Consider the following 24266-nt stretch of genomic DNA (forward strand, 5'->3'; position numbering starts at 1 on the left):
ATGTAATTTGCACTGTCCCCGAATGAATTTAGCACAAACAAAAGCTAGAAAAAGACAGCCATTTGTTATTTAAGTGCTTTTTAATGGAATACTAAGCAAAGTTAAATTAGTGACAATTAGAGGCAGCAGACTTCTTCGATGTTGCTGGCAGCTTTGCCATAATTTGCAATACAGTTGCACAAGTGCCACATAAAACACATGCATGAATCCAATTCACTGGTAAAGTCTGAAGAAATAACAAACCTCCCTGCCTTCAAACGTTACACTTTTTCCATCTTTCAAAGCAGCCACAATTGGACCAATAGCAGATGTTCCCCTGAAACACAAAATGCATCGGGGAGAGAAAGAATAAATGCATAGCCTACCAAATACTGTAAAGGAGTCAATAAAATTATTGGCAGGTAAACAAGGAGCTGAAATCTTGAATGCAAAACTGAATGTTAGTGAATTGTTTTGTTCCCTCAAGCCTCTGAAAATCTAACAATGACATGACAATACAAAACTGTATAACGGTGGTTAATGACTTACTTTCACAGGGCAGCGAGAAGCTGGCATCTTGCTGAGAGCTAGGGGGTTGGGGAGGGGCAGATATTCGACAGTCTAGTGACATGAACTTCATTCTAGATCTGCAAGCCTGTGTGCCTGGGTTGCACAGAGTCTCCCTCCTGTGGATTCTCCAGTCAGTCAACAAAAATCAACCATGATAGGATTGTTGAATATGGTTACGAAAAGATGCAAAATTTACTTTTAAGGACCACTATTAAGCAATAGTTAAGGAATTTATGTAAAACAGCATTCAGACCATGTGTGGCCATATTAAATGAAAATAGCCTCTAGTTAATGTTGCAGAGACACTATCGGGAAGTTAAATCTGATGATTGCTCCTGTGCAAGAAAATAAAGTTATTCCTGTCAGCTGTGATGAAGTGCTACATTAATTTGTACACCTACTTTCAAATCAGTAGGTTAATGGAAAGTAGGTCCCACTTTAAAAAAAACATTTCCAATAGTTGTAGTTCACATTTCCATTCAGGTTTAATTGCTAATATTGATGGTAATTTCTTCCCTCCAACTTCAGAGGTTCAATAGACAAGGATCAGAATGCTGCTACTTACACTGGCAGACCAAGTTCCTTTGCTTTCATGACAAGGAAGTTTCCTTTCTTTGGATGAAGCTGCAAGTGAACATTGCTTGATTAGAACAGCTCAGTAAAAAGGACTGTCTGGGCTTGAAACGAATCACCTTGATAGAAACCAGTGTGAGTAGGCCATTTGACTTTCAAAGCCCAATTGTCTCAGTCCTCGGAATAATATAGCACAGGAGGCCATTCAGCCCGCATTGCCTACACTGGCTCAACAAAAGAACCTCTCCATTCAACCCTGTTCCTTTCCTTCCCTCAATTCCTCCCCAGCCAACCATCACACAAATATGTTTCAAGCTTGCTTTTGAAAGAAATTATTGTACCTTTTTACAGCGCTCTGTCAGGCAGTGCACCTCAGACTGTAAGAACTCACTGCGGAGAAAATGTCACTTACACGTCACTGTTCTAGTGCTATTCCCTGTCGGCTGAAATTGATCACAGAAAAATGCCCCTGGAGTTGCCTTTAGTCTACTGTGACAATACTATGGCTGCAATAGGTGATTTTTTTATTTTTTGGGGTGTGGTGGGGGTAGCTTTGAGCCGCAGGTATCAAGTCGTCTTTTCCAAGCCAATAAAATAAACAGCTTTTTGAAGGGCCTTGGGTATTTAAAAAAAACACATCTAGAACAACAGAAGCTGCACAAACTGGGGACAGCGTTTTAGCTTTGCTTTCCAACAGTTATTTGGACCCTGTGGTGGAAACAGCTATAATCTCTGTTCCAGCTGAAAACCTTGGGTTCCCTGTCTCACATGTGGCTCTGACAGCACCCACACCAAGTGTGCATTTATGGGATGTTACTATATTTGAATTAGATACCCCTTTAGGAGTTAAATAATCTACTATTCTGTTAAGTTTTCCAACAGAGTTAACACTTTTGTTTGCATTTTAACTGGGGGTAAGAATAAATTTATAAATCCAAGTCGTGTGAGCAATCAAATTACATCCAAATGATTCAATGTCAATATACTTACGGATATCAAAGCAGTGAAAACTGTTCTGTCTGCACAGTCCTTTTTTGTACCTCAAAGAATGAAAAGAAACTACACTTTCCATTTGCCTTTCAGCAAGATAAAAGTTAGGGTCTAGGCTATCTCCTTGATGCCTTTGAATGGGGTTTAGTCAGATCCAGTCACCAGAAAATGGGCACAGAAAAACGCCACTGATCGCCTTTATCCTACCAAAACGGTTCGTGATTTTTTTTAAAAAAACACTTCCATCTGTTCCAGGGCGAATACTGGGTAAAAACCTACCTTGCAGACAAAAGCCACCACGAGGGAAGGATCCCTTGGTGCTGATTTTGGGCTTCTCTCTAGAAAAAAAAAGGGCAAAAGATTGTTAGCAAAGATTTCAGGGAAAAACAAACAGGAGGGCATCTGACCTCTCCCACTTTTCACTTGCTGAACACACACCAATATCATTCCACAAACTAAGAGCAGCTAAATGCGTCTTCATTTGTTCACTGCTAAGATTTCCTTAAATTTATAGAGGCCAAAGGACTCTGATTTATTAAGGCAATGTCCTGAGAAATGCACAAGAAAATGGCTAGCACCAGCAATACATGTTCTACATGACCAAACAATGAATTACTATTAAAAAAGATAAAATACTTAAGGCGAGCAACAAATTTCTCTCAACGCTGCTCGGCATAAAGGTTCCAGCTCACGATTGCCCACAAATCAACTACCACTCAAGCAAGTCAACAATGCAACATAACCATGGGGAGGTGCTGTACGTTATTAGATTCCATGGTGACTGTTACCTGGTTTTTCAATCTGTTTTTTTGATAAACCAGCCTGAGCACCCTCCAGTAGCTGCTCTGTGGATTTTGGAGAGCAGATCTGGTCAGCACTGGCTTTACCAAGCGACAAATTCGGACTTTCTGTTCCTCTGCCCTCTGAATCCAAATTGGATGCAGTTAAAGAACAATTCAAATTTACACAGTTAAGTGAATAAAGACACACTCTAGTCCTGGACCCACAATTCTCCAAGGGGGAGGCAATGGCCTCGTGGCATTATCACTGGATAACGTTCTGGGGACCCAGGTTCAAGTCCCACCACGGCAGATGGTGGAATTTGAATTCAATAGCTATCCGGAATTAAGAATCTAATGACATCCATGAATCCATTGTCGAGTGTCAGGAAAACCCATCTGGTTCACTAATGTACTTCAGGGAAAGAAACTGCCATCCTTACCTAGTCCGGCCTACATATCACAGCAATGTGGTTGACTCTGAACTGCCCTCTGGACAATTAGAGATGGGTAATAAATACTGCCTAGCCAGCAACTCAGTCATTCTATGAATGAATAAAAGAAGATACATCCACAACACATCGCTCTTTGACTTGTTGTTTTCTGGTCGAGAGGCGATTATTGAGACACCAAAAAAAATACTCAGCATTTACACATGCTCCAGATAAGGTTACAATGCTGAATATTTGTCTCCCCATCGCAAATTGTCATAGAGCAAATTGAGACTGTTATAACCCAGTTATATTGTAGTTTTTCTCTTTGAAAAATAGGAAGCAGTTTGTGAATTGTCTAGAGTCTAAACTGTAATAAATTTGATGAATAAAGTTGTCGACCTGACAGAACATCAAGTTTGATGAGACACAGGTAGGGAGGCAGCTATTTGGCTCTTTGAGCGTGTTCCAACATTATGATCATGGCTGATCATCGAACTGCAGTGACAGGATTAAAAGTCATATCTTATGCACAAAACGCTAGTGTGGCCTCATTTGGAATATTGCGTGCAGTTCTGATCGCCCCATTACAGGAAGGATGTGGAAGCATTGGAAAAGGTGCAGAGGAGATTTACCAGGATGTTGCCTGGTCTGTAGCGCAGGCCCTATGAAGAAAGGCTGAGGGGCTTGGGTCTGTTCTCACTGGAGAGAAGGAGGCTAACAGAGGATTTAATAGAGACATACAAGATGATCAGAGGATTAGACACGGTGGACAGTGAGAGTCTTTTTCCGAGGATGATGACTTCAACTTGTACGAGGGGACATAGCCACAAAGTGAGGGGTGATAGATTTAAGACAGATGTCAGAGGCAGGTTCTTTACTCAAAGTGGTAAGGGCGTGGAGCGCCCTGCCTGCCAATGTAGTGAACTCAGCCACATTAGGGGCATTTCAGGAGTCCTTGAATAAGCATATGGATAATGATGGGATAGTGTAGGGGGAGGGGCTTAAATTAGTTCACAGGTCGGCACAACATCGAGGGCCGAAGGGCCTGTTCTGCGCTGTATTGTTCTATGTTCTATCTTCAGAGCAGACCGTTAAGGGTTAATTGGACATGACAATGAGCGAATGAATGAAATGGAAAAGTGTAAGGGAAACAGGCCCAATGTGGAAGCTGCTTCTTTTGACTGAGGAATGGCCTTGTGATTTTACACTGTTGTGAAAATTGCCCTGGATGGATGTCAAACAGAACCACCTGTTCTGCTGCACAACACAACGTCCGGGAAAATACTCAAAGTACCATGGAATGACAACTCGGCGTGTCTTAGGTTCAGACGAATAATAATCTGGGACTCAGCCCTTATCAGGGCACTTCACCTTGGACAGTGATTGCCGACGGTGCCAGGAGCCCTGAGTTCTCCAGACCAGCTGCCGTAAAGTTGGCTCCCTGATGGGCAGGGGGCAATGAGGCTCATTGCTGAACACGTCTAAAGTAGTTTCAGCACTCATTAGTTTGCATGTGTTTCTAACATATAGAAAGTAGATTACTGTTTTATATCGACACACATTTACTGCTTAATGCACATATTTTCATCTCAATATATTAATTTACCACTTAGTATATTTATCACTGCTTACTATATACCAATGAACTTGTTAATTAACATCACTTAACTCAGTTTTATTCAAAAAACACCCCAGGCTCACATGTGAACCCTAACACCAACTTAGTGTTGTTCCTGGAGCTCCATATTGTTTATTTGCTTGCTCATAATGAAGAGCAAAGCCTTGACTAATGTGGATCGACCTATCTGGTTTGAAATATTAACAAGCCTAGTAGTTTTTCCAACATTTCCAAACACCAGCTGCGAACTGATCAGCACATTCCTCCCAGTACAGATGTTTTTTCTCCCAATTCATATTCTTGCAAATTGTCCTAAGTGCTGGACAAAAGACTTTGGGAAAAAAAAATTGTCAAAACAATATTCAAATTCTGTCATAACAAAGAGCTACCAATGAGATATCAAGATGACAAATTAAATATACCATCTATATCTGGCTTTAATTAAAGCCAATCAACAGTTCTTTTAATAAAAATAATTATAAGTATCAATAACAGGAAAGAGGGGGAAGACGCAAAAGCTAGTAGGCAGCATTGTGGAAATATAAATGCTTATTTCCCTAAGTATCTCCAAACACATGCACTTCAAGAAATTAAACTTGTTTCACACTATAGAAACTCACTTTAGCAATAAAAAAAAGAAAGTATTTCCTGGCTGTTAGTGTTATTTTTGAAGGCAAAAAAGCAAAAAGGTGCAATTTGTTCCAAAGATTGTCACTCTGATGTGTCAGACAAATCAATTAATGTACAGTCGTCTCTGGTGTTTTGGCAGCCACATCCTGCTCAGGAACCACATTGTTCGATCACTCTTCAGAGCAAGTCCATCTTATCCCAGATTCAAAAAGTAAGTACATGTCAGAAACAGAAGAGGTCAGTTGGACAACTCTGCCTCAGAGGCTTTTTATTCCCCCAACTACTTGCAGTCTCCAGGGCATGCTCAATACAGTCACTACTGAAATGGCCCCAACATGGGTTTGCAGCAGAATTAGCCGTCATGAGATTTCCAGAAAGCCTTTTGAAGAAAATTTCCAATGCGCACAATGACTTTTTCACAACTTCTTAAAAGGAGAAATTCTGAGCTGGGGAAACAGGGTCATAGTTGATTTGCTGTTTATGCGGTTTTGTTCTATTAACAGCAGCCAGTAAATTCCAAACCTCTTCCCCTGAAAGAGCAGCCCAGATTATCCAGATCTGAAGAGACCAGTCAGAAACAAAAATCTACTTTCATTACAAATAGAAAGCCAGATAAAAAAGGTGGAACAGGAAAATAATACTTACCAAATATGGGTACCTGATGCACTGTCATAGTATCATCAGTGTATTCTGGGTGGGTATACGGGCGAACAGCTGGCAAGAAAGGAGCACATTCAATAATTTATTGAAGAGATTAACTCACGCACACTATTGCTGAATATAATCATAATTTCACAAGTCTTACCCAAATCTAGCCCTTGTAGTGGCCCAGAGAATGACCTGATTGCAGTCAAGAATTTATCCTGTCAAAGATAAATTTAAAAACTGTTGTGAGTTGGTTAATTAATACATGATACATCAACTCAAAAGCCCAAGCAATTTGCAATATTGAAACCTTGATCATTTTTATTATAGCTCATGTAATTGATAACTTACAAAGTTGCTTTTTTTTCCAAGACGAGACTACCAGTTAAAAAAATCAATTTTACCAATTTAAAACAAAAAAATAAAGCCCTGTTCAACAACTCAAAAGGACTGATTCTAAACATGTACAGTCCAGGCCTCTGCCCCATTACATTATGAGCAAGATCAGAATGCCACTTCTTTTGGCTACACAACAGTCCAATGCTTCATTAAAAATAAACAGCACAGCCTCTATCACTGTTAGTAAAGAAAATAATCCCCATTTAATAAACTGAATTTTTTTTTAAAGGTAGGTCAGGCAGGTTTGTATCTGTTCAGATGATACATGAGGCAAAGGGAGTTCCTGCATTAAACTGGTGGTAAGACATCTTACTTTCAATTTTTTTGTCACTATCACTCAGCCTCAATTAATCAGATCATAGGTGATCCCCTCACTTGCTATTCAGCTGCTGACACTTTACTTACACTGTCTTGACACTTGTTATCACCTGCACAGACTTGTTTTTCACTGTCAACACTCCAATCACAAATTTGGGCAATCTTTTGATCCCTCTGCCTACAAAGTCTGTGCCCATGCGCCTCTCTTCAATTTGCCCAAAGGAGTAGCACTCCAAAAGCTCGTGATTTCAAATTAAACCTGTTGGATTATAACCTGGTGTTGACAGACTTCTGATTTTGTCCACCCCAGTCCAACACCAGCAACTCCACATCATGCTGGTAAAGCAGGAAACTGGTTTTCCTGACAACACAGAAGTCTTCACAGAAACGCCCCAACTGTCATTAGCTATGGCTCAGTAGACACAGGCAGAAGGCTGTGGCTTCAAGTACCCGAGAACATCAGTTAGGCTGGCAATCCAGTGCCTGGAGGGAATATCGCACAGTTTGGACCGCAAGCTTAAAGAATGTGGTAAGAGTAGACTATTCAGCCACTGGAGTGTGCACTGCCATTTAATACATCCACAAATTTCACAAAGTTGAAATGGTTCGCGACTGGGAGGTGCAGTTGTTTGTTGCAAACCGAGTGTAGGTGTTCCGCAAAGCGGTCCCCAAGCCTCCGCTTGGCTTCCCCCATGTAGAGGAGGCCACAACAGGTACAGCGGATGCAGTATATCACATTAGCAGATGTGCAGGTGAATATCTGTTTGATGTGAAAAGTCTTCTTAGGGCCTGGGATGGGGGTGAGGGGTGAGGTACAAGGGCAGGTGTAGCACTTCCTGCGGTTGCAGGGAAAGGTGCCGGGGGTGGTGGGACTGGAGGGGAGTGTGGGATGGCCAAGGGAGTCATGGAGAGAGTAGTCCCTCTGGAAAGCGTATAAGGGTGGGGAGGGGAAATTGTCTTTGGTAGTGGGGTCAGATTGCAGATGGAGGAAGTGTCGGAGGATGTTGCGTTGGATTTAGAGGTTGGTGGGGTGGTACACGAGGACGAGGGAAATTCTGTTTTGGTTGTTATTGCGAATGGGGGTGTGAGGGATCAGTCGCGGGAAATGCAGGAGACATGGTCGAGGGCATTTTCGATCACTATGGAGGGGAAGTTGCAGTTTTTGAAAAAGGAGGACATCTGGGATGTTCGGGAGGGGAATGCCTCATTTCGGGAGCAGATGCGGCAGAGGCAAAGGAATTGGGAATAGGGGATGGCCTTTTTACAGGAAGGTGGGTGAGCAGGGATATTCTTGGTAGCTGTGGGAGATGGTAGGCTTAAAATGGATATCGGTTTCCAGGTGGATGCCAGAGATGGAGACAGAGAGGTCCAGGAAGAAGAGAGAGGTGTCAGAGATGGTCCAGGTAAACTTAAGGTTGGGGTGGAGGGTGTTGGTGAACATCTAAACGTTTTCAGATGGTTCTGACAGGCTGGAAGAGAGTTTGGATTTTTTCAGAGTTTTCTTATGCCTTCAACATTAGATACACCAATTGGAGACAGGACGACTAGGGATCAATGAAGGAGATAAGCAAGGTTAATCTGAAACCCCCTTCAAGATGATATCACCAAGAGGTTGCATGAAAGCCAAGCGGAGGCCATGTGGACACAAGGAAGCGAAGGTCTTATGATATATATGGTGGAACTTGACAAAATAGGTTGCAAGATAACAAATGAATGGCAGGCATTCAAAAACAGAGGCAGCCAGAAATGCCTAGCAAGATTGGGGTGGATGTTAACAGAAGGCAAGGCCAAATAACACTTGAAGGAATGTCACAGGTTCGGTTATTAACTATATCTCGGGGGATGAGCAGATCAACATGCATTAGAGGAACAACAGAAACTTTCAGCAAGCTATTTATTTTCCTTGTCTGTACAAGAGCTAGAAGTGAAAAATGTCAAATTGTATAGTAAACATGTCATGGGCCTGTAATGCACAAATCTCCTTTGTACTTACAAACTGCGGAGGTCCAGAGAACACGCACTTGGACACGCCTGTGTCCTTTAACGTTAGAATCATGCCTGAAGAACAGGACAGAGTTAGTCTTTCTGGCAGAAAGGAGCTGCCACCTTTTCCTAGCCTTATCATAGCCAATCAATTTACCCAACCTTCCAAAATAGCCCAAAGAGCTACATCAAGGCCAATTAGGCCATTTGCACCACTGAGTCTAATCCGTCATTGGATCATGGTTAGTGTCTCTCAACCCTTTATTATTGGAGACTATAACCCTTGAGGTTATGTCTTTCAAAACGTTTTGTTCCCCAATTCCTGACATTCTCCTAACAGAGCCTCTTCCTTACAAGGTAACTAGGGCTGTCTAAAAATAAATTAGAAATCATCCACAGATCTCAAACACAACAAACCCTTCACCCATCCACCTGCCAAATCCCTCATGCAACCACAAGACCTTCAGATTTAATCCTGATACAGCACCACAATTTACCCAATATGACCTTGCATTTCAGATCATTCCAGTTTTCTGGTACAAGAATTCTGGAAACATTTGAGTGCTTAGATTCTCAACTCAATTATGCTTTAAACCTTTACCTTTTTAAAAGAAAAAAAACTGGCTCGAATTCTACATTCAATCCATTTTCCTACCAGATAATCCTCCGACATTGGACCAACTCATCCTCGTCACAAAAATATTGTCAAGGCGAGAAATCTTTAGCCTGAAAATGAGATTGAAAACATTTTACAAAAAAGGTGCGCACACGCCCAAAATGATTTGTTTTTGCACCAAGAACAGAGACATCCTTACTTGTGCTCCTGCATCAGTCGCTGAGTCCCCTCTCCACAGTTAAAGAGATACCTAGAACACATATATACTGTATATAGTTATGCGGGGTCAAATCCACTTGAATTCAACCTGCTAATTTCTGACAATAGATGCAAAACATTTGGCAGTACAATCAGATGATTATTTTTATTGCAAACACCACAACAGTGCAAAATCTGTCTCGGTTTCACTTTCTACAATTAAGCTGAAGTAGAAAACAATTGAATATTTTAAACGGGGCTTAGTTATCAAGTTAAAAAGATAGGAATAGAACAAATGTAGGTCTTGAAGGTTTAAGGCATGAAAATCTATTAAAGGATGAACGGAAATTGACAGCAAGTTGGCCCAATTAGCCCCTCTTTGATATACATAATTGTCAGCAATACCAATTTTCACCCTTTTCTTCCTCATTTGAAAGTGCAGGTCAAATCCATTGTACTACTCCTCAAAGCCGGTATATTTAAAAGGACAGCTTTCCCCTACAGTGTCTTCTGCATGGGTTTCTGAATATCGTCTCCACCACTCTTCTGCTGGACTGCCCACAACTACACATGAGTAACACAAGTTTATTAAGAATGAATATGCATTTCTATTGCATCTTCCATAACAGCAGAAATCCCAAAGCACTTTGGCTCATCGTTTTGTTTAGACAGTCACAGGATCATCCGCAAGAACTTGCTGCGGTGGCATGGGTAGAGTGACTGAAGGATGAATCTTGAACAGGACACCTGGAATTTTCCCAATCCTGGTCTCCCTGCCAACGAAGCCCACCCCAAGCTCCACTTTTAACTTGTGGCATGTGAATTCTGAAATGCATGAGTTTACATGTCAGCCAGATATGGTAAATTAATCTTATCCCATTTGCCAACATTTGACCCATATCCCTCTAAACCCTTCCTATTCATGTATACATCCAGATGTCTTTTAAACCTGTAATTGTACCAGCCTCCACCACTTCCTCTGGCAGCTCATTCTATACACACACCAGCCCCTGTGTGAAGAAGTTGCCAGTTAGGTCCTTTTAAATCTTTTCCCTGGGGTGGGGGCAGTCCAAAACTAGAGGGCATAGGTTTAGGGTGAGATGGGAATGATTTTGGAAGTTCACCCTATCTGTGCCATTCATGATTTTATCAACTTTTACAAAGCTCACCCTTCAGCATTCGACACCCCAGGGAAAATAGCCCCAGCCTATTCAGCCTTTCATCTCAAACCCTCCAATCCTGGCAACAACCTTATAAATACTCTGAGCCATTTCGAGTTTAACAACATTTCTACAGTAGCAGAGAGAACAGAATTGCATGCAGTATTCCAATAGTGGCCTAACCAACGTCCTGTACAGCTGCAACATGACATCCCAACTTCTAAACGCCATGCACTGACCAATAAAAGGCAAGTGAAGGGTCCAGACCCAAAATGTCAGCCTTCCTGCTTCTCTGATGCTGCTTGGCCTGCTGTGTTCATCCAGCTCTACACCTTGTTATCTCACATTTGCTACCCTGTCTACCTGTGATTCCACTTTCATGGAACTGTGAACCTGCACCTCAAAGTCACTTTGTTTGGCAACATTCATCAGGACCTTACCATTAAGTGTCTGTCCTGGCCCGATTTACCCCCTTGTCAGGTGAGGGCGTAGGTGATATTTCAAAACTTAAGTTCTCAAACATCACCTAGCTTGAACAGCCTTATTTCAAAATTAGTCAATATTTGTCCAAACCAAAAGATGTTTAGAAGCCCAATACACAACTACACAGGGCACTCAAACAGATGCCCTGGTAATGCAGGGGACCAGAACCTTCACTCAAATTACAACTGTCAACATCTTAAGACAGTAGAAAGGTAGCCAATTCGGAAGTTGTCTCCACTCATGCTGAAAGAATGATTTCAGAATTACTTATCACCTCTAGAGTAGAAGTGTAAACTGGTGCCTCACAGCAGCAGAATCAGAGAAAAACTGAAATAACTACAGGACATGAGGACAGGTTGATTGATAACTTGATTTAAAAAGAGGTAGCTTAGGAGGATCTTAAACCGTAAATGACTTAAAGATTTTGGGGCCTACACAGCTACTAATACCACAGGGGGCAATAGGCAATAGATCGAATTTGCAGGTCTGCAGTAATATGGATATCTCAAATTTGTAGATCTGGAGGGGGTGACAGAAACTGCTAAAAAGGCCAGGCCAAAGAAGGACAGTAAAATAGTAAAGATAAGGATTTTAAAATGAAGTCCAAATGCATCATAAGGCTGAGTGAGCAGCATTTGTCTAATCAGAACCGATGGCTAATGGGTATTTTTGTTTCTAATCAGCATTTCAAACTTGGCATCATTCTGCACTTCATTGATTCTGTATATCGTACGTAGCTGTATATGTTCAAAAAGATAGCGTAGGATCCAAGGGTGGGGTATTGCTAAAACTTCTTAAACGTGTCTTTCACAAGTTTCCTGAATCCAGTCTGTGGTTCAGGGCTCATCCAAGGAATGATGAACTGCACGTGATTTACGAAAAAGGTCCAACTCCATAAAAATTGCAGGAGGTATGAGTTGTCAATTGCAGTATGAAACCAGCAGGCCGGGACATCAGGGCAGACTCAGTGCTCTCATCCTTAACCAATGGTGGTGGGGCTGATAGTGGACTAGAGCAACGGTGTGAAAGGTCTCTGGAGTCAGCCTGAATCAAACACCTATACAGTCCTGTTCTCCCTCTCACTTCAGTGTGGGCAAGTTGTTGGAAGGGATTCCAAAAGATAGGATATGCATGCAATCGGAGAGGCAAGGAATGATTCGGGTTAGTCAGCATGGCTCTGTGCGTGGGAAACAGACTTAGGTTTTTTGAGGAAGTAACCAAAAGGATTGATGAGGGCAGAGTAGTAGACATTGTCAAATTTTACTGTTTACTGCAATCCAAGTAAACAATGTTCCACATGGTAACTAATTAGTAAAATTAGATCACATAGGATTCAGGGTGAGCTTGCCAATTGGACATGACATTGGCTTAACAGCAGGGGACAGTGATGTTGGAGGGTTGCCTTTCAAATTGGAGGCCTGTAACCAGCAGCATTCCACAGGGATTGATGCTGGGTCCACTTTTGCCTGTCATTTATATAATTGATTTACATGAGAATACAGAAGCCATGGTTAGTGAGTTTGCAGATGACACCAAGATTGGTGATATAGTGGGCAGTGAAGAAGGTTATCTAAGATTACAAAGATACCTTGATCAATTGGACCAATGGGCTGAAGTGTGGTTGATAGAGTTTAAGATGATAACTGCGAGGTATTACATTTTGGTGAAACAAACAAGGACAGGGCTAATACAGTTAAAAGTGTTGTAGAATAGAGAGGTCTAGAGGTTCAGAAACATAATTCTTTTGAAACTTGCGTCACATATAGATAGCGTGGTTAAGGAGGTGTTTAGCACACTTGTCCTTTCATTGCACAGACTTTTGAGTATAGGAGTTGGAACATGATGTTGAGGATGTACAGGACATTGGTGAGGCCTCTTCTGGAATATCAGGTCCAGTTCTGGTCATCCTGTTATATGAAGGATATTAAGCTAGAGAACATTCAGAGGAGAATTACTGGGATGTTGCCAGGAACGGAGAATTTAAGTAACGGGGAGAGGCCAGATAGGCTGGGACTTTGTTAAAACTGCAGCGTAGGAGGTTGAGAGGTGACGTTATAGAGGTTTATAAAATCATGAAGGGTATAGACAGAGTGGAAATGGCAGGTGTCTTTCCCCTAGAGTAGGGGATTTCAAGGCCAGGAGGCATATTTTTAAGGGGAGGAGAAAGATTAAAAGAAGGCACGAGGGTTCCTTTTTGCACGCAGAGTGGTTCATGTGTGGAATGAACTGCCAGAGGAAATGGTGGATGTAAGTCCAATTAAAACGTTAAGACATTTAGACACATATATAAATAAGAAATGTTTGGAGAGGTATAGGTCAAGCACAGGTAGGCGGGACTAGTTTAGTGTGGGATTATTGTTGACAGGTCCTGGTTGGACCGAGAGATCTGTTTCTGTGCTGTATGACTCTAGGAAGACGAGAGACTTAAAGTATTTCAAAAGATTTGCAGTTGGGAAACTAAAACCAAGCATCACATTAGAATCTGGAGTTGCACCATTTAACGTAGCACGAAACTCATTGGCCTTTGAACATGAAAGGAAAAAGCTCTTTCGTTCCCAGTTCAGGAAAAGGGGTTGTCCACTGAGTCTGTATAGGTAGAACTCAAATAAAAAGGAGAGATCACTTTGAAAGCATTGTACTATAGGTCCTCAGAAGTCAGGAGATTGAGAAGCAAATATGTAAGGAAATCAGATAGCTGCAAAAATAACACAGAATTTTAATTTTCCTAACAATCGCCTGGGACTACCAGACTGCTCAGGGCTTGAATAGTTAGAAATTTATTAATGTGTTCAAGAAGAATTTCTCACACAGCATGTAGATGACTCTGTTGAAACACGGGCAAAACTGGACCTCCTTGGGAAGTAAGGCAGGACAAGTGATAGAAGTGTTAGTGGGGGTGCATTTTGGGACCAGCGACCATAATTCCATTAGAAGAATGGGGCTGGTCCACAGGTTCATGTTCTAAATTGGGGCAAGGCTAATCCTGATTGTCCGAGACAGGAACTTTTGAAAATTGCTTGGGGATGCTGTTTGCAGGCAAAGAGACAGGTAGGAGGCTTTCAAAAGTGAGTTAATGAGGGTTCAGGGTCAGCATATTTCTGTTACACTGAAGGGTAAGGCAGGAGAGGGAACCTTGGATGACTAGAGTTATTGAGGCTCTGGTTGAGAAAGAGAAGGAGGCACATGACATGCGTAAACAGCTGGGGTCATGCGAATTCCTTGAGTATGGGGGTGTTGGAGTACACTTCGAGAAATCAGGATGGCTGAGGGGGGACACATTATACCTTAGCAGATAAGGCGAAGGAAAATCCAAAGAGATTCTCCAAGTGCAAGAAGGGCAATCGTAACTAGGGACAGAATAGGGTCTCTTAAAGATCAAGAAGATCTTGTGTGGGTGGGGCTGCGAGAAATGGGTGAGATCTCAAATGAATATTTCTCATCAGTATTTAATGTTAAGAAAGGCATGGATGCAAGGGAACGGGGGGGGGGGGGGGGGGGGGTGCGGAGAGAAGACGACCAATGATGTCTTTAAGACCATCCACATTAGAGGTGCTGAAAAGCTTAAAATGCGAAGTTAGATAAATCCCCAGGACCGAATGAAGTATATCCTAGGACTCTGTGGAAGGCTACAGAGAAATTGCAAGACCCCTTAGCAAAAGTATGTGTAACATCGACAGCTGTAGGTGAAGTGCTTGAAGATCGCAGAGTGGCTAATGATTTGTGGAAGGCTGCGGGGAAATACAGGCCGGTGAACATAATGTGTGTGGTGGCTAATTTCTTAGAGGGGATTCTGAGAGACAGGATCTGTAGGCTTTTGGAGAGTCAAGGGCTCATTTGGTACAGAGATAGTAGGAACAACGATACTGGAGAATCTGACATAACAAGGTGTAGAGCTGGATGAACACAGCAGGCCACACAGCATCAGAGGAGCAAGAAAGCTGATGTTTCAGGTCTAGTCCCTTCTTCAGAAATGGGGGAGGGGAAGGGGATTCTGAAATAAATAGGGAGAGCAGGGGAGGCAGATAGAAGATGGAGAAAGGAGCAGATAGGTGGAGAGGAGACAGACAGGTCAAGGACACGGGGTTGGAGCCAGTAAAGGCGAGTGCAGGTGGGAGGTTAGGGAGGGGATAGGTCAGTCCAGGGAGGACGGACAGCTGGTGGAGACAGGGTGAGGCTAGTATGTAGGAGATGGGGGTGGGACTTGAGGTGGGAGGACTGGATAGGTGGAAGGACTGGTCAGGGAGGCAGGGACTAGCTGGGCTCGTTTTGGGATGCGGTTGGGGAGGGGAGATTGTGAAGCTTGTGAAGTCCACATTGATACCATTGGGCTGCAGGGTTCCCAAGTGAAATATGAGTTGCTGTTCCTGCGACCTTCGAGTGGCATCGTTGTGGCACTGCAGGAGGCCCAGGATGGACATGTTGTACAAGGAGTGGGAGGGGGAGTTGAAATGGTTTGCAACTGGGAGATGCAGTTGTTTGGTGTGAACCGACCCAGCTCATAGTCGCCTCCCTAACCTGTCCTCTCACTGCCCATCTCCTACCTACTAGCCTCATCCCGCCTCCTTGACCTGTCCATCCTCCCTAGACTGACTTAACCCCTTCCTAACTCCTCATCTACACTCACCTTTACTGGCTCCAAGCCCGTCTCCTTGACCTGTCCGTCTCCTCGCCACCTATCTTCTCCTTTATCCATCTTTTATCCGCCTTCCCTCTCTTTCTCCCACTCTCTATTTCGGAATCCCCTTCCCCTGCCCCATTTTAGGTCTAGACCCTTCTTCAGAAATGTCAGCTTTCCTGCTCCTCTGATGCTGCTTGGCCTGCTGTGTTCATCCAGCTCTACATCTTGTTATCTCAAAGACTCATTTCGGATAGTTGGCACGTCTGTGTGTGGGGAATCACGTCTCACGAATTTGATTCAGTTTTTTGAAGGGGTGGCCAAGAAGGTAGATAAGGGCACTGCAGAACACTTACGAGTTGTCTACATGGGCTTTAGTAAAGCCTTTAACAAAAGTACCGCACAGTGGGTTTTTGAATAAGGCTAAATCTCACAGGATCCAGACAGCTAGACAACTGGATACAAAATTGGCTTGACGGTAGAAGACAGAAGGAGGTGGTAGAGAGCTGCTTTTCAGACTGGAGGTCTGTGACCAGTGGTGTGCCACAGCAATCAGTGATGGGTCCACTTTTTCATCATTTATATATATGACTTGTATTAAAGTCTAGGAGGTATGGTAAGTAATTTTATGGATGACACCAAGATTGGTGGTACAGTGGACCGTGAGGATGGTTTTCCTGGGAATGTAGCAAGATCTTGATCGAGTGGGCCATTGGGCTGAAGAATGGCAAATGGAGTTTAATTTAGATAAATGCAATCTGTTGCATTTTGATGGGTCAAATCAAGGCAGGACTTAGTCACTGATATAGCCCTCGGAAGTGTTATATAAACGGAATCTAGGGGTACAGGTCCATTGCTCTTTGAAAGCAGTATCAAAGATAGATGAGTCATCGAGGTGTACAGCATGGAAACAGGCCTGTCGGCCCAACTTGCCCATGCTGCCCAGGTTTCACAATTAAACTAGTCGCATTTGCTTCACTACTGTGTAGTGAAGGCAGCTTTCAGCATGCCTGTTTTCATCGGTCAGAACACCGAATATAGTAGCTCTTGTTGCAGCTGTACAAGATGTTGATTAGGCCGCATTTGGAGTACTGCATCCATTACTGCTCACCCTACTAGAGAAAGGATATTAAACTAGAAAGAGTGCAGAAAAGATTTACTAGGATGCCACCTGGACTGGAAAGTTCAAGTTATAAAGAGAGGTTGGACAGCCTAGGACTTTTTTCCTTGACACTTAGGAGACCGAGTGATGATCTTATAGATGTCTATAAAATCACAACAGGCACAGAAAGGAAGACAGTCAACAGTCTTCCCTCCAATGGTAGAGGAGTCTAAAAATAGAGGGCATAGATTTAAGGTGAGAGGCGAAGAGAGATAGAAAAGGGTCCAAAGGCCCACTTTTTCACACAAAAGGGCGATGAGTATCTGAAACAGGCTGGCAGAGTTTTCAATATTGTCATTTAGGAAACATTTGCACAGGGTCATTTGATGGGATAGGTACTGTGGGATGTGGACAAATGCAGGCAAGTGGGACTAGTTTAAATTGTGAAAACTGGGCAGCATTGACAGATGGGGCTGAAGGGCCTTTTCAATGCTGTAAATCTCTATGACTACATACAGAACGTGACAGAAACATGACTGACTTTGATGGAACCATGGTGCCTCTCCCTCATGCATACTCTTAGATCACAGTGTTGGTACTCACTGCTGCAGGCATTAACCTTTCCAAATCCTTATACTACATTAAGTACTTCAGGTAGGTGACTTTAAATCAGAACTGTTAATGTAACTGGCACATATGATGCTACCTGATATACTGAGCATTTCCAGCACTTTTCTGTATTGTTCTTAAACATTGTTTTACATTACAACATTTAAGTCAACAAAGGCACAGATGTCATCAGAAGCATTGAAATTGTCCCAGCACCAACTCGATGGGACATCTTCTAATACTGGTCACAGGATTGCTGACAGCTTAGCCTCCTAATAAAGATCAGTAATGCTTTTCAGTATTATCCATCTGTACAGATATTGATGGGCACCAGCAAATTATATAGTCGCTGACCACATGCCAAAGGGTTTTACGACAGCGAGATTCGTTTTGAAGCGCAGTCATGTTATTGGTTGGCAATTGAAATCACCATGAGTGCATGACAAGATCCCACAAATATGCTAAATGAGTAAAACAGCCAGTTACTGGAGCTGTTGGTTGAGGGATGACTGTACATCAGGACAACTCGTTGCTATTTTCTTAATAGAATCACTCAATCATTTAACATTCACCAGGCTGTGATCCCTTTGTTTCCTACATGCAAGGCATAGGCATGCAGGGATTATGGACAAAACACAAGCAAATGCGACTAGTCTAATTGTGAAACCTGGGCAGCATGGGCAAGTTGGGCCGATAGGCCTGTTTCCATGCTGTACACCAATGACTCATCATAGAGGCCACTTGGCTTTTTCCGTCATTTTCCTAGTTGAGACATACAGCATCCACAGAATCTTAGTGAAAGTGACTGGCAACTGTACACATTTCACCAGCAGCCAGCTTAGGCTACGGTGGCCATAAACTGTTGAGGTGGTCATTTAGTACAAGCACCTGCCCTTCTTCCACGGTTACGACAATGCCCAGGGTATCTTCAAAGGAGGGAGACAGTGAGACAGGCAGAGTCCATTGCCACACCACAAGCTCTGGGAATCACAAGCACTATTCATTTTTGTGACATTTTAATTCAAGTTTTGTTTATTTAAGTTTTGCTCATTTGATTTCTGACACCCTTGAATCTTGTTCAGTTTGAAATTGTTTTTAAAGAGACTTTTCACATGGGGGGGTTAACATAAATAGACAAACTGGAGGGAGGAGTGGAAGAGGGATGTTGGTCAGCAAAATGGTTTTGTTCTTTAAAAGCAGCAAGAACCACCCTTACAGTGGTATTTTACCTGTTGTATTCAGAGAAGACATAGACAGCGGCTGCAGCCTCCCTACTCCCAGAGCCCACAACTTGCAGGTAGACAGTGGAGGGCCCGTGGGTGGCTCCATGTTTCCTCTTCTCCCTTGTCTTTAGGTGTCTCAGGATCGGTTTCTCCCTACTGCCGGGGGAGCTCCACTGCTCCCCGGCCGCACTGAGGGACATGCCGGTACGGCTGGAGAGCAGCAGCGCTGGGGCAAGGTTGAAGTGGTGCGGGAGCACTCTGCGAGGCAGTCGGCGGAGGCCAGCCCACAACATACGCAAAGCTGGAGGCCAACCCGTCAGCTCGCCGGTTCTCTCTGCATGCTCTCTCTCCTTGCCCTTCCGTCGCTGCCTCTGACAACTTCTGGTGCTAAATCCCCACCCCCCCCCCAGCCCAGGCAAGATTGCACAGCCGAGACCTTCCGCATCGCTCACAATATAAATGAAAAACATACACTTTAAACATCCAAACCAGCAGCACCTTCCCGGTTACAACTTTGTAACTGGTGCGAAGCTTTAGCAATTAAACTGCTCCTAACCTCATTAAAAATTGCAACTGATCAACACAAGCGATGACAAATAGAAGCATTTTGTATGATTGATTTACATCTTCTTGAAGCCTTACTTTGGTCTTTTATCCAGAAATGGATAATGGCTGTAATGTAATATATAAAACCCGAAGTTTAATCAAGACAGGCACTGGTCTGTTTTGGAAACACCGTGTACAATTAAACCTAACGACCTGCTTAGGGAAAAATTGCCTCTTTGCTAACAATGCAGTGAATAAAGGATTTGGTAATAAAATGTGAGGCTGGATGAACACAGCAGGCCCAGCAGCATCTCAGGAGCACCCTGCTGCTGGGCCTGCTGTGTTCATCCAGCCTCACATTTTATTATCTTGGATTCTCCAGCATCTGCAGTTCCCATGATCAAAGGATTTGGTATATACGTTTTTGAGGTGGATGTGGGGGTGGGGGGAGAGTTTGTGCCGCAGCAAAAGATCTGATAGTTAAATGTGAGCTGTCCCACTGCACAGTAAACTGGCCATAAGCAGTGTTCTAGACCAAAAACAAGCTGCTGGAAAAGCTCAGCAGGTGTGGCAGCACTGTAATAAAAAAAATCAGAGTTAACGACCACCTCATCTCCCAAATCGTCCACTACCTCATCACCTCAGGTGACCCCCACCCACAGCCTCCAACCTTATCGTTCTCCAACCCTGCACCACCCGCTTCTATCTCCTTCTCAAAATCCACAAACCCACCTGCCGTGGTCAACCCTTTGTCTCCTCCTGCTCCTGCCCCACCGAACTTTATCTCCACTTAACTCTATTTTCTCCCCCTTGGTCCAGGAACTCCCTACCTACGTTCGTGACACCACCCACGCCCTCCACCTCCTCCAAAACGTCCAATTCCCCGGTCCCCAACACCTCATCTTTACCATGGATGTCCAGTCCCTATACACATGCATTCCCCATGCAGATGGCCCAAAGGCCCTCCGCTTCTTCCTATCCCGCAGGCCTGAACAGTCCCCCTCCACTGACACCCTCATCCGCCTAGCCGAATTCGTCCTCACCCTCAACAACTTCTCTTTCAATTCCTCCCACTTCCTACAGACAAAGTGGGTGGCCATGGGTACCCGCATGGCCCCAAGCTATGCCTGCCTCTTTGTGGAACAATCCCTCTTCCGTAGCTATGCTGGCCCTAAACCCCACCTCCCTCCATTACATTGGTGACTGTATTCGCACCGCCTCATGCTCTCGTGAGGAGCTCGAACAGACGACATGTCCATCCTGTGCCGCCTGCAGTGCCACAACGATGCCACCGAAGGTTGCAGAAACAGCACGCCATATTCCGCTTGGGAACCCTGCAGCCCAATGATATCAATGTGGATTTCACAAGTTTCAAAATCTCCCGTCCCCGTTCCACATTCCAAAACCAGCCCAGCTTGTCCCCACCCCACTAACCTGTCCTTCCTCCCACCTATCCCCTCCTCCCACTTCAAGACCCAACCCCATCTCCTACCTACTGGCCTCATCCCGCCTCCTTGACCTATCCCCTCCCTAACTCCCCACCTACACTCACCTTCACTGACTCCATCCCAGCCTCTTTGACCTTTCTGTTTCCTCTCCACCTATCTTCTCCTCGATCCATCTTCAATCTGTCTCCCCCTCTCCGTCTATTTCTTTCAGAATACTCTTCCCCTCCCCTATTTCTGAAGACGGGCCTAGGCCCGAAATGTCAGCCTTCCTGCTCCTCTGATGCTGCTTGACCTGCTGTGCTCTGCACCTTGTCATCTCAGATTCTCCAGCATCTGCAGTTCTTATCTCAGAGTTAACATTTTGTGTTTGGAAGGCAGACAATTTGTTTATGCAGTCTTGAAATTGTGCAGCCGCGCCTTTCTTTTGCACAGACCCACAAGCTCACAGAACGGCCCCCTGTGTACACGGTCTGTGACCATGAGAGACATGGATTTATCATAATGCAAGTCGCACCGAGAATCAACTTCTTGTCATAAAGTTAAAATTAACAATGACAAAAAAAAACACACTCCAGTCTGCAGCAGTGGTTGAAGTAACAACACTTGTGAGTGCTGAGGGTATGAGACTTTAGTCGGTGCCGTCTTTATGCATTAAACTCTAACTTATAGCAATCTTTCACAGGCTGTGGATGTGCATTCCTATTCACCCTGGAGAGTGTTTTTCGAAGGGAATTTAAGTATGGCTATAATAGAATGTTTAAAGTGCAGATGAGACCATTTGGTGCACTGCGCTCATACTGACTCTCCACAAGAGCAAGTCAGCTAATCTCACTTGCTAGTAAGACCTAATAAGGGGGAAAGAGGATGCTAACTTAACATTGGACTGTAAACTAAAGAACTAGAGATGCTGGGGGTCTGAAACAAAAATAAACAGAAATTGCCAGAGGAATTCAGCACGTTTGGAAGCATCTGTGGAGAGAGAAAGCAGAGTTGAAACACATGTGTGCCAACCCTGTGTTCCTATTTAAATGACAGTGTGAAGTAAATTTCTGATGCTAACATAGACAATTACAGGGGATACTTGTGTTTATTTTCATCATCACTGAATCCCTCTAGTATGGAAGCAGGCCATTTGGCCCAACCAGTCTACATCGACTCTGTAAAGAGCATCCTACCCTGACTCAGCACCTCCCCCCCCCCCCCCGGCCATCCCTGTAACCCTGTATTTCCCATGCCCAGTTCAACTAATCAGCATATCCCTGAACAGTACAGACAATTCAGCATGGCCAATCCACCTAATCTGCGCAGTTTTGGACTGTGGGAAGAAACCACAGCACCCAGAGGAAAGCCACACAGACACGGGGAGAATGTGCAAACTCCACACAGCCAGTCACCCGAGGCTGGAATTTAACTCAGGTCCGTGGCACTGTGCCAGGCTGAAGTGCTAACCGCTGACCCACTGTGCCGCCCTGTTTGGGTTCTGCCATGAGTCAGGGAGCCCTATGAAAACATCTACTGACCATCCTTTAACTGCTTTCTTGACCAGATTTTTCCTAGCTCTACATTCCTTCTGCCATTTAAAGTGGCAAAATATTCATTTGTACTCAAGTGAGAGTTCTTAACTGTGCAGTGTGTGACTCTAGACCAACAGCAATGTGGTTGATTCTTAACTGCCCTCTGGGCAATTAGGGATGGGCAATAAATAATGCCAGTGACATCCTCATCCTGTGAATGAAAAAATGTTTAGTTTTTCTGCTTTTTATCACCCCCACATTAAAGAGCGACTAGTAGCATACCTTGAATTTTAAGTACCAGGCCTTCTGAGATTACACTGTTATTGACGGTAAACTTTCTGGAACATATTATTAGTTGGCCAAAATATCTATTCCCCTGGGAACACGTTAAATGTTTTAAGGAATTCACTGAGAGAAAGAATTTCCTTCTGTTATCGACTATTCTACAATATTAACCCAGTAGCATTGATAGCTATTTGATTTCTTGCTTTTCCGAAACTGTGCCCCTCTTCTGCAAATTTTCTGAAAATCACAATTGTGTAACCAATTAAGCATTAACTTTGAATGGCTAGGCATTGTCTGTGCCTGTGAGGTTTCTTTGTTCCATAACACTGACAAGAACTTTTAATATCTGGCGTCTGTACTAATCGTTATACTGACTGCTAATGTATGTCTTATGTAGTTTTGAATGGATTAACAATTGAATGGATTCTGTTGATCTCCTGTTTAAAAGTGATTTTCTCCTCTTCTTGTTAATCTGCATTGCTCCTACACTTCTGTTTTACTTCATGCCCAAAGAGCTTTCTCTGGAGTCAGTTCTTTGTTTGACTATCATAAACCTGATAAAAGGCTCATCAGCAATTCCTGCCTAGATTTTGTCTTTTATGAATTTTGACTTGAAGTCACCATAACCACATTACTTCACTAATTTCAAAAGATCATAAGAGATTTATGGATTCACCTGGGCGGTGAACTCTTCTATTCAATCCTCCTGTTTTTGGAATGGTATTGGTTCTGAGATAGGAGGACTTGTCAAAGGTTTTCAGCACTTCTTTAAAAGTATTGTGTTGCATAAGGTAATAATTCTGAAAGGGTTCACGTTGGAGATGGTAATAAGCTCCACCCAATCCGCAACTTGAGTGGGGAAAAGGTAGAACATTTAAAGATCTTGTAGGGTTAGGTCCTGTATCCAGATATCTCCCAAAAGTCTTAGCAATTTCCTCCTGAAGGGCATTGTGAATCTACCTACAGTATATGAATTGCAATGATTCAAGAAGGCAGCTCACCACCTTCTCACTTTGATGATACCCAGGTTTGCAACCATGGATTGCTTGGTCCTCCATGGCCCTTACTTCTGTTTCTATAACCATGCCTCATAGTGTTCACTTGTAATGGCAGCAAAGATCAGTTTGAGAGAAAAGTAAATCTTTTAAATGTTTGCTTCTCTAGCCTGGGTTTCTGCACCATTTAAAAATCCGAGTAGGGGTACTAAGTTTCACTCACCGAGCCTCTGATACCTATTTCGGTTAGGACTTTGATAAGGTTCCACATGGTAGGCTGCTCAGGAAGGTTAGATCGCATGGAATCCAGGGAAAGTCGGCAAATTGGATGCACAATTGGCTGGATGATAGGAAGCAGAGAGTAATAGTGGAAGGATTCTCATCGGCCTGGAGGTCTGTGACTAATGCTGTCCCTCAAGTGTTGACGCAAGGCCCATTGCTGTTTGTTATCTATATCAGTGATTTGGATGAGAATGTACAAGGCATGATTCGTAAGTTTGTGGATGTCACTAAAGTAAATGGTATTGTGGACAGTGAGGAAGCTTATCAGAAAG

At 43.5% G+C, this 24266-nt stretch overlaps 1 protein-coding gene across 2 annotated transcripts in view; it reads right to left on the minus strand.

Annotated features, from left to right (window-relative positions):
* Nucleotides 1-19280, minus strand: part of elac2 (elaC ribonuclease Z 2) — a 49057-nt gene extending 29777 nt beyond the window's left edge. The window contains exons 1-9 of one of the 2 annotated variants that reach the window (XM_048555442.1): nucleotides 18931-19280; nucleotides 9734-9784; nucleotides 9574-9644; nucleotides 8929-8993; nucleotides 6379-6436; nucleotides 6219-6287; nucleotides 2392-2450; nucleotides 1115-1173; nucleotides 244-316 (exon numbers count right to left, since the gene is read on the minus strand). In XM_048555442.1, coding sequence (XP_048411399.1) covers nucleotides 244-316; nucleotides 1115-1173; nucleotides 2392-2450; nucleotides 6219-6287; nucleotides 6379-6436; nucleotides 8929-8993; nucleotides 9574-9644; nucleotides 9734-9784; nucleotides 18931-19217 — 792 coding nt within the window. In that variant the 5' untranslated portion in view covers nucleotides 19218-19280. Of the gene's footprint in view, nucleotides 1-243; nucleotides 317-1114; nucleotides 1174-2391; nucleotides 2451-6218; nucleotides 6288-6378; nucleotides 6437-8928; nucleotides 8994-9573; nucleotides 9645-9733; nucleotides 9787-18930 lie in introns of those variants that run through there. The other variant, XM_048555443.1, reaches the window with a different exon arrangement.
* Between the last annotated feature and the right edge of the window lie 4986 nt (nucleotides 19281-24266).

This window comes from Stegostoma tigrinum, chromosome 22, assembly GCF_030684315.1.
Source record: "Stegostoma tigrinum isolate sSteTig4 chromosome 22, sSteTig4.hap1, whole genome shotgun sequence".
Lineage (NCBI taxonomy): Eukaryota > Metazoa > Chordata > Chondrichthyes > Orectolobiformes > Stegostomatidae > Stegostoma > Stegostoma tigrinum.